Source organism: Carassius carassius, chromosome 36 (genome assembly GCF_963082965.1).
Source record: "Carassius carassius chromosome 36, fCarCar2.1, whole genome shotgun sequence".
NCBI lineage: Eukaryota > Metazoa > Chordata > Actinopteri > Cypriniformes > Cyprinidae > Carassius > Carassius carassius.
Window position 1 is genome coordinate 26,549,882 of NC_081790.1, and position 18,509 is coordinate 26,568,390.

An 18,509-nucleotide genomic window follows, 5' to 3' on the forward strand; every position below is an offset into this window, starting at 1 on the left:
TGTTCAGGTGAGGCTTTCTCCAAACTGGCCAAATACAAACAAGACAGCGATAAATAAAAGATGTTGACAAGAAATATGGCAACGATTCCTATTTCAAAGAGAGCGTGCAGATGAGGAGTTAATGAGCTTGCTTGGTGGCGGAAAAGTAAACCGGACGCAACACCGCCGCGTTGCAACAGGTTTAGTCTGTCTAGTGTCTACACAGGACATCTGAACTCTGTGTCAGTACCTCATAGACCGGACGGGGGATTTATCATATCGTGTCATGCTGCTTCCAGTGTAGTATCCCCGATTATAATGAGTATTTTGTTGTGCTGCGTCGCTCGCGTCCGTTAGGGTAGGGTGTAGTTAACTTTTTTATTTAGGCTACTTTCTTGTTTAACTGTATTATTTGTTTGATATTTATTTTTGTGTTTTGCAGGCAGCATTCACTGACGGAAGTGCTTAAATAAACATGAACTGACAAGTTAAAAAGTATGTGTTAGATGAGTGAGACAGTGCGAGGCTGATTTCATAGACATGGATATATATAATAGATTACACGCATGCAGTTTAAGTCCCCATTAATCACCATTTTGGTAATTCCACGACTTAACGGACCACGACACTGCATGCACATACTGTAGTTTATTTTGCGGTTTGGTATGACAGGATACACACAAAGGAAGCGTGCACTGGCACCTTTGGGCACAAGACCGCTCGGTTAACTTACACCTGGCGCTAAAGTGAAGTGGAGTGCATGTCTGAAACTTCTCCTGTTCTCAGTTATTCTGCAACTGAATAAATTCACTTCTTGTCATGAGAAAAAGTGACAGGAATAGCAGTTGTGAGTGGGGTGGCCAACCCTAGCCCCGCCCCAACGTTAAATATTTTAGCGGTTGTTGGCAGTGTTGGGAACGTTACTTTAAAAAAGTAATTAGTTATAGTTACTCACTACTTGTTCCAAAAAGTAACTGAGTTAGTAACTGAATTACTCTATAATAAAAGTAACTCGTTACCAGGGAAAGTAACTATTTGCGTTACTGTAAAAAAAAAAAAAGTTGCTATATGTCAAAGTATTTTTTTTTTAGCAGTTTTCACAAGTCAGTTGAAATAAGTAGAACAGACAGGTGTTCGTACATAACTTTCGAGATTTATTGCACGTCAACAGACAGCAAGAGTTTTATCCTGCACTCTTTGTAAGTAAAGTGTTTTTGGCCACTAGCTTTGTAGATGCGTGTGTCACACATTACATGCACGTTCTTGCCTTTGACTACAATGAATTTGAAGTAGTGCTTATATCTCCACCTTGAAAATGCCAACTTTTCATCGGATTGCTCCTGACTCGCCATTTCTCCTGCTGCTGCGAATCTCTGTGTAGCTGTTGCGTCTTGCGTGTGTGTGTGACTGTGTGTGTTTTTGGCGCCGCTGGCGCGTGTGTGTAAAAACACTGGCTCTGATTGGCTACCATGAAACACATGACTCTGCCTTAGCCAATCATAATCACTTATCTCGTTATTAACCCACCTGCTCACTCGCTGTGTGAGCCAGGGGTGCGTTCGGATTGCATATTAAATCAATGCATAGTAACGCACCACATTTAACGTTCAGTAATGTTAACGGCGTTGTAACGACGGGAAAAGTAATTAGTTAGATTACCCCGTTACTGAAAAAATAACGTTGTTACCTAACGCCGTTCTTTTAAACGCCGTTATTCCAAACACTGGTTGTTGGTCCATGACCACCTTGGTGGTAAAAATCAGCCACTGTCACAGCCCACAGCCCTTTTGTCCATGGTGTTAGATGTCACTCCACCAGCAATTCCCTCTACATCCACTTTCCTTGCAGTCTCACTCTAACTGTTCTAACAAAGAACTACCACTGACCTCTACTGCAGTGTACTCACCTAAGACTCTTGTCCTTACAGACATTTTTAACACCTCACTGGATCAGGCTGTCATTCCATCATGTTTTAAGATTATAATACCAGTGCCCAAAAAATCCACAATAACATGCCTCAACGATTATCGTCCGTTTGCACACACACCTATAATGATGAAGTGCTTCGAGAGGCTTGTGAAGGACCACATCATTTCAAGACTCCCTCCTAAGTTTGATCCTTTCCAGTTTGCTTACCGACCCAACCGCTCCACAGAGGACACTATATCCTCTGTACTCCATCTGAGCCTGGCCCATCTGCAGGAGAAGAACACTCACGTGTGAATGCTATTTGTGGATTTTAGTTCAGCATTCAATACGATTATCCTCCAGTATTTGGTAAGCAAACTGGGACCTTTGGGCCTTGGTACCCCTTTGTGTAACTGGCTACTGGACTTTTTAACAGATAGACCTCAGTTTGTGAGGGTTGGACATCACACCTCAAGGTACCATCTCTCTGAGTATTGGCTCCCCCCAGGGCTGCATCCTGAGCCTATTACTATTCACCATGATGACCCATGACTGCCGTGCCAGGTTCAGTACAAACCATATTGTGAAGTATGCGGATGACACGGCAGTGGTGGGTCTCATTCAGGATGATGAATGTCGAAAAAACAAAGATCATTGTTGATTTTAGGAAAAAGCAGCACAGGCACACACCACTCATCATCAATGACACTGCGGTGGAAGTAGTAAATAGTATCAAGTTTTTGGGGATGAAGATAGTTTGACATGGTCTGTAAATTTAGCCTCTCTAATGAAGTTACCACATCAGCGTCTTTTTTGTCTGCATCGGATGAGAAGAGCACACCTTCCTTCTCCCATTTTCCCACTGTCTACAAAGGCATTATAGAGAGCATATTGAGCAGCTGCATTTCTGTATGGTTTGGGGACTGTAAAGCCTCTGACTGGAGGTCCGTGCGGAGAGTGGTGAGGACAGCGGAAAAGATTATTGGCTCTTCACCGCCTTCCATCCAAGACCTCGCACACAAACGCTGTCTGACTCGTGCTCAAAACATTGCAAAAGACCCCACACATCCTCATTGCAGACTGTTTATGCTGCTGCCCTCTGAAAAAAGGGCAGCATTCGGTGCAGAACATTAAGGTTTTTTTCCACAAGCTATTAGACTTAACTTAAAAATAGCCTCTTAAACATTTTATTTCACTTAATCTTTTTGTAGTGAGTCTTATGTGTGCTAGATGTGGACATTGAAAATTTTTTAATTCATGTGGGCGGAGACTGTTTGCCCTTTTGAACTATAATAACGATCGCTCGTGCAATGCCATGGCCGCTGACGTTATTTATTTGCTATCATCTCTGTGCTCTCTGCTCTGCGTCGAGTCTAAATCTGACCACTAAAACTTTAAGATTAAACGGTTCATTTATAATATTATAAAAATGGGAGAAAATGTAAAACGCGGTTTGGCGGTCGAAGTGTCCCTCACTGGTAACCATAGAAACATGAAATGCGCTCGAGACTGCACATGCATGCTAGCTGTATCAACCTAAAATATGCTTTAATGCAATTTGAGTGTCATAGAAATAATTCATGTGACAGTTCACCTCAGATTGTGTTGCTGATTTGAAATATATTAAATATGAGTGTGTCAAGGCAGCATTCGGTGCAGAACATTAAGGTTTTTTCCACAAGCTATTAGACTTAACTTAAAAATAGCCTCTTAACCATTTTATTTCACTTAATCTTTTTGTAGTGAGTCTTATGTGTGCTAGATGTAGACATTGAAAAATTTTTTTTACGATGTGCAATAATTTTACTATATGCTGCTGCCTAATAAGTGCAATAATTTTGTTTAAGATGCTGCTGTCATTCATTTTAGGGTTATATTCATTTAAATGAACACTGCTGCAATTTTTATTATATCTATATTTTTATGCCTATTATTAACATGTTGGCTGTTTATTAGTGATTATAAAGCACCTAATCTCAAATCAAACTTTATTTATTAAAATCAAACTTTATTTATAAAGCACTTTAAAACGACCTAAGTAGACCAAAGTGCTGTACAAAATAAAACACAGCAACACAACTCATACAACCTAAAATACAATGTGAAATAAATTAAAAACTAAAATCTATGAAACACAGCCAAACCAGAAAACAATCAAATAAACTTGTTGTGGTGTATCGGGATAATGTGTAATTCATGATGTGCATTCATTGGTTCCTATGCTTGGGGAGAGGGTATTTAAGTCACGTGATGTGATTTGCACGGGTGGTTGATGTGATGTAATCTGCCTGTGACCTGAACACCAGTAAAGCATGCGTTTGATGGCATTTGGTTTTGCCTCGTGAATATATGACAAAAATTGGCGACGAGGATAAATGTGAGAGGACATGGCGCAAATCGGAAGATTAGATGAGTATAAACCAGAAAATGAGTCCTGGTCTGCGTATATTGAACGAGCAGAATTGTTCATGATGGCAAATGACGTGGATGATACGAAGCAAGTAGCGACTTTGCTTAGTGCTGTGGGAGCGTCCACATATGGATTACTATGGAATCTGGTTCAGCCTGCAAAGCCAAAGGATAAAACGTTTGAAGAAATTGTGGACATTCTTAAGGCCCATTTTGAACCAAAGCCTTTGATAATAGCTGAACGGTTCCGATTTCAGCGCTGTGTTCAAAAGCCCCATGAAACTGTGTCCCAGTATGTTGCTGAACTGAAACAATGTGCATCTAAGTGTGACTTTGGTGCAAGTTTGGATGAGTCTCTACGTGATCGTTTTGTTAGCGGAATCCAAAGTGAAGCATGTCAACGAAGATTGCTTTCGGAAGACACACTCACTTTTGCCCGGGCATTTGAAATTGCTCTCAGCATGGAAACCGCAGCTCGAGATACGCAACAACTGAGGAGAACAGAGGATTTAGCGGCAAACGTGCATAAGGTAACTGAGAAGACTGTTTATAACCAGAGACAATTATGCTATCGTTGTAAAGGAAAAAAACATAATGCTCAGGAATGTTATTTTAAAAATATTAAATGTCACAATTGTGGGAAGATTGGGCATATAAAGAGAGCTTGTAAAGTTAAAGTGAAGTCGCATCTCAACAGTAAATCTGCTGAACAACATAACAAGCATAAAGTAACAGCTTATATGTATGCTGAAGAGCCCGAGCTGGAAATGTTTTCCATGTTAAGTGATACTGAGAAACAGCCTTTCCGAGTGAATTTTACTGTGAATCAGCAGGATTTATTGATGGAAATTGATACAGGAGCGGCTGTAAGCATCATTTCACAACAAGTGTATAAACAATCGTTTGCCCATGTGCCACTGGAGGGAGCTAGAGTAAAGTTAAAGACCTACACCGGTGAATGCATTCGAGTATTGGGTCAATTCACAACTACTGTACAATATGAGGATCAAGTGAACGAGTTACCACTAATTGTAGTAGAAGGGGATGGTCCAAACCTGTGTGGTAGGAACTGGCTCCAGAAAGTAAAATTGAATTGGAAAATAATTCGATTTGTGAGTCAAGCTAAGCAGCCTGGGTCTATTCAAGAAGTGCTGGACAAGTATAGTGAAGTCTTTAAGGATGAGCTGGGCACTCTAAAGGACATTAAAGCTACTATTTCAGTGAAATCAGATGTTCCACCCAAGTTTTTTAAAAATCGTCCTCTCCCTTTTGCTATGAAAGAACGTGTGGAGAAGGAAATTGAAAGACTTGAAAAAGCCAATGTTATGTCTCCAGTAAAATACAGTGAGTGGGCTGGTCCAGTTGTTCCTGTTATAAAAAAAGATTCCACAATTCGCTTATGCGGAGACTACAAAGTCACTGTTAATCAAGCTGCCAATACTGAAGTGTATCCCTTGCCACGGATTGAGTAAGTTTTAGCCACTTTGAGTGGAGGGAAGTTGTTTTCCAAGATTGACTTGGCACAGGCATATCAACAGGTCTTACTGGATAATGATTCTAAGAAGTATATGACAATCAACACCCACAAGGGATTATATGTGTATAATCGTCTTGCTTTTGGCATCAGTTCAGCCCATTCCATTTTCCAACGGATAATGGAAAATTTGATGAAAGATTTGAAAGTATTCTATGCAAAAAGAGATGAACTATCAGTGGAACAGGGATGTCTGTTATGGGGCACACGAGTGATTGTACCATTCAAATTTCGAAAACCAGTATTACATGAAATTCACTCAGGACACCCTGGCATTGTTAAAATGAAAGCTCTGACTCGTAAATATGTGTGGTGGCCAAAAATTGATACGGATATAGAAAGAGTTTGCAAAGAGTGTCAAATCTGTCAACAAGAACAAAGAATGCCAAGTCACGTCCCTCTTCATCCATGGGAATTCCCGGGTGAGTGTTGGAAAAGGTTGCATGTTGATTTTGCTGGTCCTTTCCTAAACAACATGTTTATGATCATTGTTGATGCTCATTCTAAGTGGTTAGAAGTTTTTCGTATGCCACAGATTACTTCTCAAGCTACAATTACCAGATTGAAGAGATTGTTTGCTGCATATGGATTACCTGAACAAATAGTGACTGACAATGCAACTACTTTTACTTCTGAGGAATTCCAAAGATTTGTGAAGCAGAATGGTATTATGCATACCAGGAGTGCACCAAACCACCCAGCAACCAATGGATTGGCAGAAAGATATGTCCAGACGTTTAAGATGGGTATGAAGAAATTGTCTAATGAACAAATGTGCATTGATGATAGACTATCTTTATTTTTATTGCGATATCGCACAACGCCTAATTGTACCACAGGTCAGTCACCTTCTGATTTATTTTTAAAGAGACACATTCGCACCAGGTTGGACTTCCTGAAACCAAACATTCATGAAACTGTTCGCAGAAAACAGTATTTGCAGAAAAATCAACATGATTATCGAGCAAGAGAGAGATCCTTTGCTGTGGATGATTCTGTTTTCCTGCGAAGTACAGTGGGAGGAGATCCGAAGTGGCTATCTGGAGTGATTACACAACAGACAGGACCTGTTTCGTACAAGGTACGTGATCCGATATCGGATACTGTGTATAGACGGCATGGTGACCAACTGACACCACACACTTCGTCCTCAGAGATTCCAATGCCACAGAATGAGAAGGAGACTGCTCAATATGCTGACCCCAATGATCAAGCTCAATATGCTGACCCCAATGATCAAGCCCAATATGCTGACCCCAATGATCAAGCTCAATATGCTGACCCCAATGATCAAGCCCAATATGCTGACCCCAATGATCAAGATTCTGGATTTGCTGGAACGTCAGTAGGTACATTTGACTCTGAGATACCTTCCGAACCTCTGGTTCCATGTCCAGTGGGTCTGCGTCGCTCTAAACGGACTATTAAATTGCCACAGCGTTTTAGAAATTGAGAATTTGAACTAATGTGGTGTTTTTGAATGTGTTTTATGTGTTTTAATGGGGGAGGTAATGTGGTGTATCGGGATAATGTGTAATTCATGATGTGCATTCATTGGTTCCAATGCTTGGGGAGAGGGTATTTAAGTCACGTGATGTGATTTGCACGGGTGGTTGATGTGATGTAATCTGCCTGTGACCTGAACACCAGTAAAGCATGCGTTTGATGGCATTTGGTTTTGCCTCGTGAATATATGACACTTGTCAATTAAAAAAATGTCAATTCCTGGTGTTAAAGGTCCTGTTTTTCGTGCTTTTTTGAAGCTTTGATTGTGTTTACAGTGTGCAATTTGACATGTGTTCATGTTTCTGTATACCGCTGTTTTCACTGTCATAAAAACGAGCTGATGACTTCCTTGTTCTATGAAGTCCCTCCTACAGAAATACGTAATGAGTTTTTGATTGTGCCAGCGGTTCCTGTGTTGTGATTCGACAGCAGCTGAGTGCACGCGGCCCTCTTGGACCACGCCCCCTTTTTTGTGTATTCATGTGGGCGGAGGTTAGTCAAAAAACTGTTTTAGTGACATCATTACTCCAGGAACTAGAGGGATGTAGTCCAAACGGGTCGTTTTTTGTAGGCGAATTCTGTTAAATAAACTATCTTGCTTGGAATTGAACTTTGAGAATTTTACAGATATTATTTATACTCTAACAACAACATTACACACTAACTAAAGTATTAAAACATGGGATCAGGAAGAACGGGCGATTTAAAGGCCAGAGAAAAAAAAAAGGGGGTTTTAAAAGAGATTTAAAATGAGTGATCCAAGTGGCCACTTTTAGCGGCTGAGGCATATCATTCCACAATTTAGGGGCTGCCACAGCAAAGGCGCAGTCCCCTCTGAGTTTACGATTAGTTTTTTGGGCACATGTAGGAGTAGCTGATCAGCTGACCTAAGAGAACGAGTGGGTGTGTAAAGATGTAATAGCTCAGAGATGTAAAGTGGGGCAAGACCATTTAGTGATTTAAAAACAAATAAAAGAATTTTAAAATTAATCCTGAACTGTACAGGCAGCCAGTGAAGCAAGGCTAAAATGGGGGAAATGTGCTCATATTTACGCGTTCCTGTTAAGACATGCTGCTGCGTTTTGTACCATTTGGAGATGAGCTAAAGAAGACCCACTAACCCCCACATACAGTGCATTACAGTAATCCAGGCGGCTAGTAATAAAGCCATGGATTACTGTCTCAAATTGTTTATTTTGGCCAGCAGCCTCATATTCTGCATGACCATATATTCTACATGCCTGACCCTACCCAGTACCTAAATGTAACAACTACCTTACTAACTATTAATAAGCAGTAAATTAGGAGTTTATTGAGGCAAAAGTCTTATGGTTTGTTAATAGTGAGAATTGGACCTTATATAAAGTGTGACCTTTTCCTTCTAAGAATTTCATTGTTTTAATTAAGTTTTTAAAATTCATTTATGATATCACCCTCACATTTTTAACTTTATGCTTGTGATAAAGTTATATGTGTTTGGAACTGAATGAAGGTGTGTAAAAAAATGACAGAATTGTTTTGGGTGAAAGATTCCTTCTATCTTTCTTTCTACAGTTCACCATCAATCCTCTACTGAAGACCAGTTTACAATTACTGAATTGCTGCCTGCCCAAACCTAACAAATCTGCAACATTTTTAAAGTGGCTGTGTGTTTTTTAATCTTGACCCATGACTGCAGTTAGAGGCTGGAGGCTCTGTGTTCCCTGTTGCTACTTTACAGAATCAAAGAACAGTGTGATTTCTTCTGGTTGGCCCCTGGAGATGGTTTGTATGCTTTTTCTCTCCACTGGCATAATTAAACATCCACATGCCCACGCCACACCTGTCACCCCATAATGAACTTGTTTGGATGGTGGAGTGAGTCTGCCTCGTCTCCTCACCCCCTAACAGTTTAGAACCCCATCCCATCTTCTCTACCTCAGACTCTGCCATCTTTACCCCAGCATTACACCTCTCACATCTCTCGCTGGCAGATGTCAGGAAAGAGATGTACACGTTGAAAGTGGGCTGCTTACATAGCAAATAAATAAATAAAACATGGCATTCTATGGTAACCTGTACCTCCGGCTCAGCAGCAGATACAGTAAATATATGAAATAATAGGAGGACATATTATTAACCAAGTGACATACGATGAAGTAAATATGAAACGTAATGAATAAATCTACATGTTGGGAAAGTAATTCTAGCTTACTAACTGATTTGTCTGCAGTAGCCTATATATTCTGGCTATTTTTGGAATAGCATATTAACACTGTTCTTACTATTGCTGCAGTATATATTAGGAATTTTATGCACAATATGCTACACTGTAGTATACATTAAAAACACACAGCACAGAATACTGTTATATATCACAATGCAATGCTCCCGACTTGACCCTCCATTTCCTGTGACATGGGAAGTAGTTAGCTTATTGACAATAAAATGGAGAAAATGCTTTTATTTTAATTTTGTTGTTGACATCAAAGGCTATGCATCAGTGATTCATACAAAAATTGTACACAAATTTATCTGCCACTTAATGATATGTCTGCTAGGCTATTTAATACAAAAATAAAATGTTTAGTGGGCCATATTAGGCTAGTAAATAACTCTGCTTCTGTAAATTTGATTTATTTATTTCAGCCTATGTTATTTTGCATTGTCCAGTATTTCATTTTTAGGACACTTAGTAGCTAATGTTAAACAATTTTGGGTGGCTGTGAAAAGCTGTGCCAGTTTTGAACCACTAATGTTTGTTAGCCACTTTTATTTGCTATAACCGAAGTATAGCCTACCTCAGCAATCTGGAAACTTTAGGCTACATAAGCTGTAGATTGGTAAATTGTATCTGTTGCATTTATACACAAATTATAGCTATTTCTAACTTTTGTAGTCTCACATGAATTAACAGTTTATTATAATAGACTTAAATGCAATATATTCAGTATCCTATGCACCATGTTAACGGTTTTAAATGCTAATGTAAATACGAACATTAAACAGACTTTACTCAAAGTCTATCATTTTTAATTGATCTTTATTAAGCAGATGGGGGCTAACTAGCGTAGGCCTACATGGTGCAATACTTGACAGATGTTACTCGTTTTATCCGAAACTAGAGACAATAATAACCATTTTCTTTCTCCACCGGCTTCTATTAAGGTTTATTCATGTGAAGGTGCCCTTTGCCCCCCTTATTTACAGACTGAACTGCGCCATTCTGAATGCATTTTTCTTACAGCCTTCAGCTCTCAGTCGTGTTTCCCCCGCACATATCTGCCTAGAGATACTTACAGTGTTTCTTCAGGCGCATGCAAAAGTTGCGTTATGATGTAAGAAAGTTGCAGCGGTCACGCAGCTCGCGCGACTGCTAATGTGCATTAGCTAGCGTGCTCGTCGCAAACAAGCCGTCTTACTCTTAAGTACAAAAGCGGGTTTTATTCGCTGTTGACAGTCTGTATACGATGTCGTCGATTTGAAGTGACACCATGGGAATGGCACAAGCGATCATACACACGAAGTGACCGTTTTTGTATCGACCGCATCCGTCGGATTCGGCGGTATCTGTAGGTTCGGTGACACTTTTGACATTAGCGTCACTGTCAGCTCGTTTGTCGATTTCGCGCGGGTTTTATTCTTCTTTTCTTGTGTTTTGCATTCGCATGGCTGAGGGGTAACTTGCACTGGAGGTTTTTGTTTCTGTTGGAGGGGCGTTTACCGTGTTGAAGCTAGCAGAAGCTTTTTGACGGGTAGATCACAGGCTGTCGGGAGTTTGACAAGCAGCTTGCGCTTATGTAATGCTGGCGATTCCCCGCTTGACCTCAAAAGACGAAAAAACAGCGCGTATTCAGAGTGCGGCGAAGTTTATTTCATGACACGAGTCGTATGCGTCGTCGTTACGGCGCATTTTTTTTTCCTGAGTTGTTTTTGCGCGTGTCGAAGCTGCAGCGCGTCTTTGTAAAATCTATTGACCATGCGGGAAGTTCAACGAAAAGCTATTGCGGACACCATCTAAACGTTTAAACAGCTTTGGACTTGTATAGAAATGGATTTCTCGTCATAAATCTTTTAAAGGTAAGTCTGCCTCTTGTATTTGGGGTCATTAAATGTCCATGCGTTGTGAATGCAAAGTGCATTTTTGCAATTGCATGCCATCTGCACATGTTTTTCTTGTTTTAACGAGTAGCCTATATAGCCTACCTTGCCGTTTCTAATTGTTAAGCCACATAGCTGCTGCTGTAGCTTTACATTAGGTTTTAAAGCTTCTGCTGCCTTAAAATGTTTGCGTCATTTGGACACTCCATGCATTTTAAGGTTTAAACCATGTCCTCAGACTTGTTTTCGATTATCGTTGAGACATTTAGTTTATATTCACTTTCTGTTTGACATTTTTGTTGGTTTAACAAGCTTTAATGCACATTAAGCGGTTTGTCAGACTAAAGTTCATTGTGGACGCAGTCGCTGATCTGAACCGACAGGTGGCAGCACTGGGGTCCATCGACTAATCTAATGCATTTGGAGGATTTGTTTGAGTTCTACGCGCCTCAAGCCTTCATTATCTGAGTAAACAATGAAGCTCATCAAGCTCCATTTTGTGGGATAAATATGAATGCATTGCAGTAGTTTTGATAAAACTAGCTAGATAATTTATTAGTTCGTAATGCAGACTAACTAATTTAAAATGAGAGAAAAAAAAACCTTGTGCAAAGGTAGCTGGAAAGTCTTAGAAATCTACCAAAGCCATTCAATATATCACCCCAAAAGAGCTTTTGTGTGGGCATCTGGACAAAAATGTAGTTTCATATCATATTTTTTCATTCCATTAGCAGCTGAGAGAAACTCCTGGTGGAAGTTATGTCCAGATATACAACATTTACAGTCTGAACTTTAATATTTTCACAAGTAAATAATGTTGGAGGCCTTGGTGCAAAATGTTATTTTTCTTTAAAAAAAAAAATTGTATTTGTTTACATCTGTCTTATACAAACATAAGTGCAATGTCAATATTTTTACTATGTTTTATATGTTAAACATAATGTAATTTCTTATCTTTCTTTCTGTCTATACTACAGGATTGAGATATGGATCGTGGACTAAAACGCAGCAGTAACAATGCTGAGAATGTAACTTTTGGGGATTGTATTGAGAGAGGCATTTTGCCTGATATCGGTGTCAATGCGTCCGCTTTAAATACGTCAAAAGATTTCTCGAATGGACTGAGAGGTAGTGACGCTCAAAGAAACCCCTCTATGGCAGATCCATCCTTAATGGGATGTAACATACAAGAACCAGATGTTAAGGCGTTCAAACCTTTCAGAATGCAGCCCCAGCAAAAGGTAAAAGAGCCTCTCAACATTGGGGAGAACTTTTTGCTCTTGGACGAGACCATTGCGGACTTAAATCGTGGTTCTGGGATCCAGACCCCTAACGCTTTTACTATGAAAATGGAGGAGCTTTCCCCCATGGAGAAAGATAGGCTGGACTTTCCACCCTATGGCTATCCAGATAAGGAAGCGGATGATAATGAGAGAGTGACTGGAGACAACACCATTGACATCCTAAAGGATCTGGACTTACCTGACTCCCTGTCTGACCTGAATGAGTTCTACGTTAATGATGAGGCTGCCTTTCTGTCCTCATTGGCAGTGGATGATGGCTTGCTGGGAGAGAGCCACTTGCTAAAGGCTACCAGCCCTGTTGTCACTGGCAACAGTGCAGCCTGTGCAAATGTGAACGGCATGGGGAAACGGCAGCAGATGGCGGATGCCACTGTCAACATGCCGGTTATAAAGACAGAGAAAGACCCAGACTTTATCCAGCTGTGTACACCGGGTGTCATCAAACAGGAGAATGAGAGGGGGAGCTACTGTCAGATGTCTGGGATGAGTTTGGGAGATATGGGCGGACAGGAATACCACTACGGAGCCAACACCGCCTCAGCTGTGAGTTTACCAGATCAGAAACCTCTTTTTGGCCTGTTTCCTCCCCTGCCTACATTAAGTGATGGCTGGGTTCGAGGAAATGGATATGGAGATCCGTCTGGGATGCAGAGAGCCAATGAGACAGTACTTCCGTCCACCTATCCGTACAGCAGGTAGGAATGACTTTTAAAGGCTGTTGAATGAGCAGCTTTATTTATATGATGATGATGGACGATGTAAATGGTAAACAGTGGATAATTTGCTCTAAAATGAAAATGGACTGAGCCGCCAATGTGTTAGTGCGCTTTATTTTGTATATTTATCGGTTTTCCGACAGAACGTCTAAGAATTTTAAAATCGTGATTTCCTGGCCTGAAACAGTAAAGGAAATGAATGCAATTTTTTCTGAAGTAAATATACATTTTGTAACTTTTTCTGAGATGTATATGTTTCATCAGCTGGTGAAATTGTGTGAAAATTTGGCTATTATGGGAAATCTTTCCCCATAAAGGGCATATCGGCAAAATGCAATTGTGGAAAACTTTACAACTCAAGGGGTTTTAGAAGTTTTAAAACAATGATTTGCAGGCTTGAAAAGATAAAAAGATCAAATTTTAAACATGTTTGAAGGTTTTGTAATGAATGTTCATTTTGTAGTTATTCTCGGCTCTAAAATATTTCACAGGATGAAATTTTTGTGAGTGTAATCTCTGTCCTTAATCCAGTCAAGTGTCAGTCGGGAAATCCTGATGACAGTGTGGAGTGGATTCTGTATTCTAGACACATTTGCTCTGTAGCATTGAAAAAAAAAAAAAAAACTGACCACGAAACTTCACCACTTCACACTACCAGAGTGTGTGCTGGTGCGCTTCTTCTCCCAGGAGCCCATGTGTGCTGATCTGTACTGGTGCTTTGCCTGTCCAAAGCAAACACATGGGCCTGATGGAGCTCCATTCGGCCTAGAATGGCAAACATGTGCTCCTCTCAGAGTCTGGTTTCAGGAGGCTCTAAACATCAATGTTTCTGTTGCTGATGTGATATTGTTTTTCGGTGAGTGTGGAAAGGACTAGAAGCTATGAGTCATTGTGGCTCAAAATTCCCTGAGTACTGGAAATAATATAAAGTGTGTCCATGGTCTTGACTCTTGACCAGTATTACTTTGCTACTTGGGTTTGGGTTTTCTGATGAAATTAAGTGTTTTATGGCCAAACTTCTAGACTGAGATATGGATTGATATGCTCTGGGAGAGACTGAAAGATACAGACTTTCAGTGACCTGGCAGTTATGCTTTTGTTCATGTTTCTGATTTGAATGTGTCTCGGTAAAGCGTGAAATTGTGACACTTGTTATTTAGTAATGTTTTGTTGTTATTTTTCTATGCAACTTGATCTGCCATGCCAGACTCATTTGCACAAGAGAAACCTTTAAACCTTTTCCCGGTGGCTGAATGTTAATCTGGAAGTCTACTTAGAAAGCCAAGTTAGAGAAATTTAGGTCAGCATGTTTCTCTCGCTAAACACACTTGGACAGTTTAGTGTTAGTTACCTGAAATTTCACCTGACTTAATTTTATCTTAGTTATTTTTACACTGTTTACATAGCAGCACTGTATTAATATTTCTTAAACATTGTGGTTATAATTTTTTACACCTCTTACACTGTAGTCAGTTCAGGTTAACCTGTCAGACTACAGTCAGGCTGTGTTTTGAAGTTAGATATGGCATTTTGCTTGTTTTTCGTGGTCTTTCTTCTTATGAGCACATATTAATTTAAAGTTAAGAAATTTCCCTGACACACACTGATTATATGCATTCAAAATTAGTGTTTTAGTCATCAGTGCTGATGGCTTTGAGGGCAGTGCGGCGACATACAGTGCCATTGCGCTACAGGCGTCCCAAGTTCGAATCCTGGACCTTTCCCTCTCTCTCACACTTAGTTTCCTGTCAGATATGCTCTTTCCTAACACAATAAAGGCAAAAATACCAAAAATAAATCTTACAAAAAAAAAAACTAATGTTGTCAAAAGTACCGACTTTGGTACCAGTCGGTACTGAAATTTAAAAACATGTGATGATACCAGCATTTCCTGCTAGTATTTTGAGTGCTGTTGAGCAGATTCTTAAACGCCTCTGATTAACCATAGTCTTCACGCACTCAACAGATATGTCTGTGATTAGTTAACAATAATCATCACTTCACACTCTTCACCAAACACTTACACAGATACACACGGGAGCATTTGAAAGTGGCATCTATCAGCGGATCTGTCCCTAATTTGGGTAACACTTTATTTTAAGGTGTCCTTATTACACAGGTTACATAATATTATAATAGCAATAAATTACGCATAATTACATGCAAGTAACCCTTAGGCAAGCCCTAATCTTAACCCTATCCTTATAGTAAGTATATGTAGTTAATTATTATTACTCAGTACCTAAATGTATATTTACACTGTATCAAGGACGACTGAAAATAAAGTGTAACCTATATGCTCATAGACAGATCCTCTGGTAGACATGGCTTTCTCGTTGAAGAGTGTGAAGCGATGATCATTGTAACCAATCACTGACATATCTGTTGAGCGCAAGCTTGTGGGAAATGCTGGTATCGTTATATGTATTAAATTTGTGGAATTTCATTTACAATATATTTAGAGAATAAAACATACCAATTAATATGTATGAAGTAAGCCATAATATTCTTTGAATGCATTGCAAGGCCTAGTATTTTTTTCTTTTTAGTTGAGATGTTATTCATATAATTATTAATAATCATAAAAAAAAACACCAGGACAATTTTTGATTTAATGAAATGTATTTAGTTAAGAGTCTTAATTTGTATCTTTATGTCCAGTTTGCTTCAAAGGATATACCAGTCATGCAAGCACCGGAATGTGACCTCCTGCAGAATCCTGATCATAAATCAAACATTCCATAAATTCTCATTCACACGTGATGTGTGTGTGTCAAGTTAACAATAATAGTTTTTCACAAAAATTCTTATGTTTATTTTTCAGTATATGTATGTACAGAACTTAAATGCCTGCATTACTTGTGCACCCCCCCCCACCCATTTTGATACAACCAGCAATGTTAGTCCTAGATAAATCATCAGTACTTTTAGTTTTTACTTTGATTTCTGGAGCACTGAAGACGGAATTGGTGACAGTTTTCTTGTTTACATAGTCTGTTGAAGAGTTTTTTTTCTCATACTGATATGACTTGATATAAACTTTAACTGGCTTGAAAGCGTACATGCACTTTTTGTGATCAGTCAGTTATGTTTTTTTTTTCAATACGCTGTGCATATGAACTGTTTTGTTTAGAATTGTTTAAAACATGCACTTTTCTGAACAGACTCTCATGCAATGTCAATGTTTGAATACACAATTTATTTTAAGTCTAGCACTCTCTATTCTTAAAATAACTTGCCCCTTTTAGGCTTGCATTCTGTTCATGCATTTACTGCATGTTAGTAAAAGAAAATATATATGTTATATACTATAATATATATATATATGTATTAAATACTATAAAAAATATATATTGTAAAAAGAGAATTCTTTTTTCTTTTAATTTAATATATAATAAAAATGTATTATAATAAAAAAAAAACTTGCTATGAGTACTACGTTAAGCTAAATGAGATTTGTTATAGCACTTGCGTATCATTGGTCTTTTGTTGATTTTGATTGCTTCCATTTTTCTCATTTGTAAGTCACTTTGGATAAAAGCCTTTGCTAATTGACTGTGTAAATTTAAGGTCATACTTTATTTTAAGATCCAATTCTTGCTATTAACAAACTATTCTATGGCTTTTACCTCAATAAACTCCTAATTTGCCACTTATTAATAGTTAGTTAGGTAGTGTTTAAGTTAAGGTATTGGGAAGGATTAGGTATGTTGAATATGGTCATGCAGAATAGGGCTTTGTATGTACTAATGAACAGCCAGTATGTTATTAATAGGCATGCTAATAAGCAGCTACACTTAAGTGTTACCCAATTTAATTCTGTTTGATTTATTTATATTTGCTGATAGTGTTTTCTTATGGGTTTATGAGACAAACCAGTTGCATTTTCCGCTAAATTTAAATATAATAAAAAACAAAACAAACAAATATCAGTCATATTTAAAGCTGTGGTCTGTAACTTTTGTGTGTGTTCAGAATTTACAAAAAATTGTTTTTGGCTTGTCCTGAATCACTATGGTTCACCCATAATAAGTGTTTATATTCAGACTATTTTAGACTTCGGGGTGGGTACCCCTGCGGAGTAGCCCGGTACCTGCGTGATTCACATATCGTCATAGGTATAAACAGAGAGCAGTAGCTCCAGCTACAATGTTCTCCCACAAGACACACGCAGATCTGTTTATTAACCGCTAAAGTGCCAAAAGTTATGGACTGCAGCTTTAAATACAACATTTTTATTTAGTTTACCAACCCTTTTGACATCCCTAGTCATTTTGGGTTAATTTATTAAATGGCTTAGAATTTAACAAAAGTCTCTAATAATAGTACTCCAAAAACAGTAATATCAATATTTATTTAAACATCTCAGTATTAGAAGTTAAAGCAGCAGATCTTTAATGTGCACATGCATTACAGGTAGAAAACAAGCCAAATTTTGAAAAATAAATGCCAGTGAGTAATGTTTGACTTAGACTTAGATTTGTTGACTCAAGCAGTTCCTTAAATCACACCTTTGATCTTTTTCTTTTAATGCCAATGTCCCATTTCTTAGGCTTGTTTCTACTTGTTTTGTGATTTTAAGAATCAATTGAATTTCCATTTTTCCAGTTGCATCGGTATGTAAGTGGCATTTTACTATAATTTTTTTTAGAAGTTATGTAAATACTGATATTTACTTGATTTTTTTTTGGTGACTTTTTAAAAAAAGAGCAGTGCATTCTGTTTTTTATGTTGCTAGGCAACCACCAAATCAGCTGTCCTATCAGTCAAATCAAGGGATTATAGCGTGAGCACTTTAAAATCTTTGGTTTTTGCTGTTAAGTAGTGCTGGGCGGTAAACCGGTTCATACCGAAAACCGGTGTATATTTTCGTTACGATGTTAATTTTGAATATACCGCCATACAGTGTATTTAATATCTCTTCGTTCGGAACGAACGTTATCCTGCGCCGCGGCCAGGCGACACTGTTTCAGACGGACCCTTTACAATGTTGCACTTCTAAGCAGCGACTGCGAGACGTGGTGAAGGTAAACACAGTAGTGCTCTGGTGTTACGTTATAACGCCTGTTTCAC

At 38.8% G+C, this 18,509-nt stretch overlaps 1 protein-coding gene across 2 annotated transcripts in view; it reads left to right on the plus strand.

The window, feature by feature from the left end:
• The first annotated feature begins 10,565 nt into the window (after window positions 1-10,565).
• LOC132117494 (glucocorticoid receptor-like) overlaps window positions 10,566-18,509 on the plus strand; it is a 96,220-nt gene continuing 88,276 nt past the window's right edge. For both annotated transcript variants that reach the window (XM_059526817.1, XM_059526818.1), the window contains exons 1-2: window positions 10,566-11,395; window positions 12,394-13,415. In XM_059526817.1, coding sequence (XP_059382800.1) covers window positions 12,403-13,415 — 1,013 coding nt within the window. In that variant the 5' untranslated portion in view covers window positions 10,566-11,395; window positions 12,394-12,402. The remainder of the gene's footprint in view (window positions 11,396-12,393; window positions 13,416-18,509) is intronic.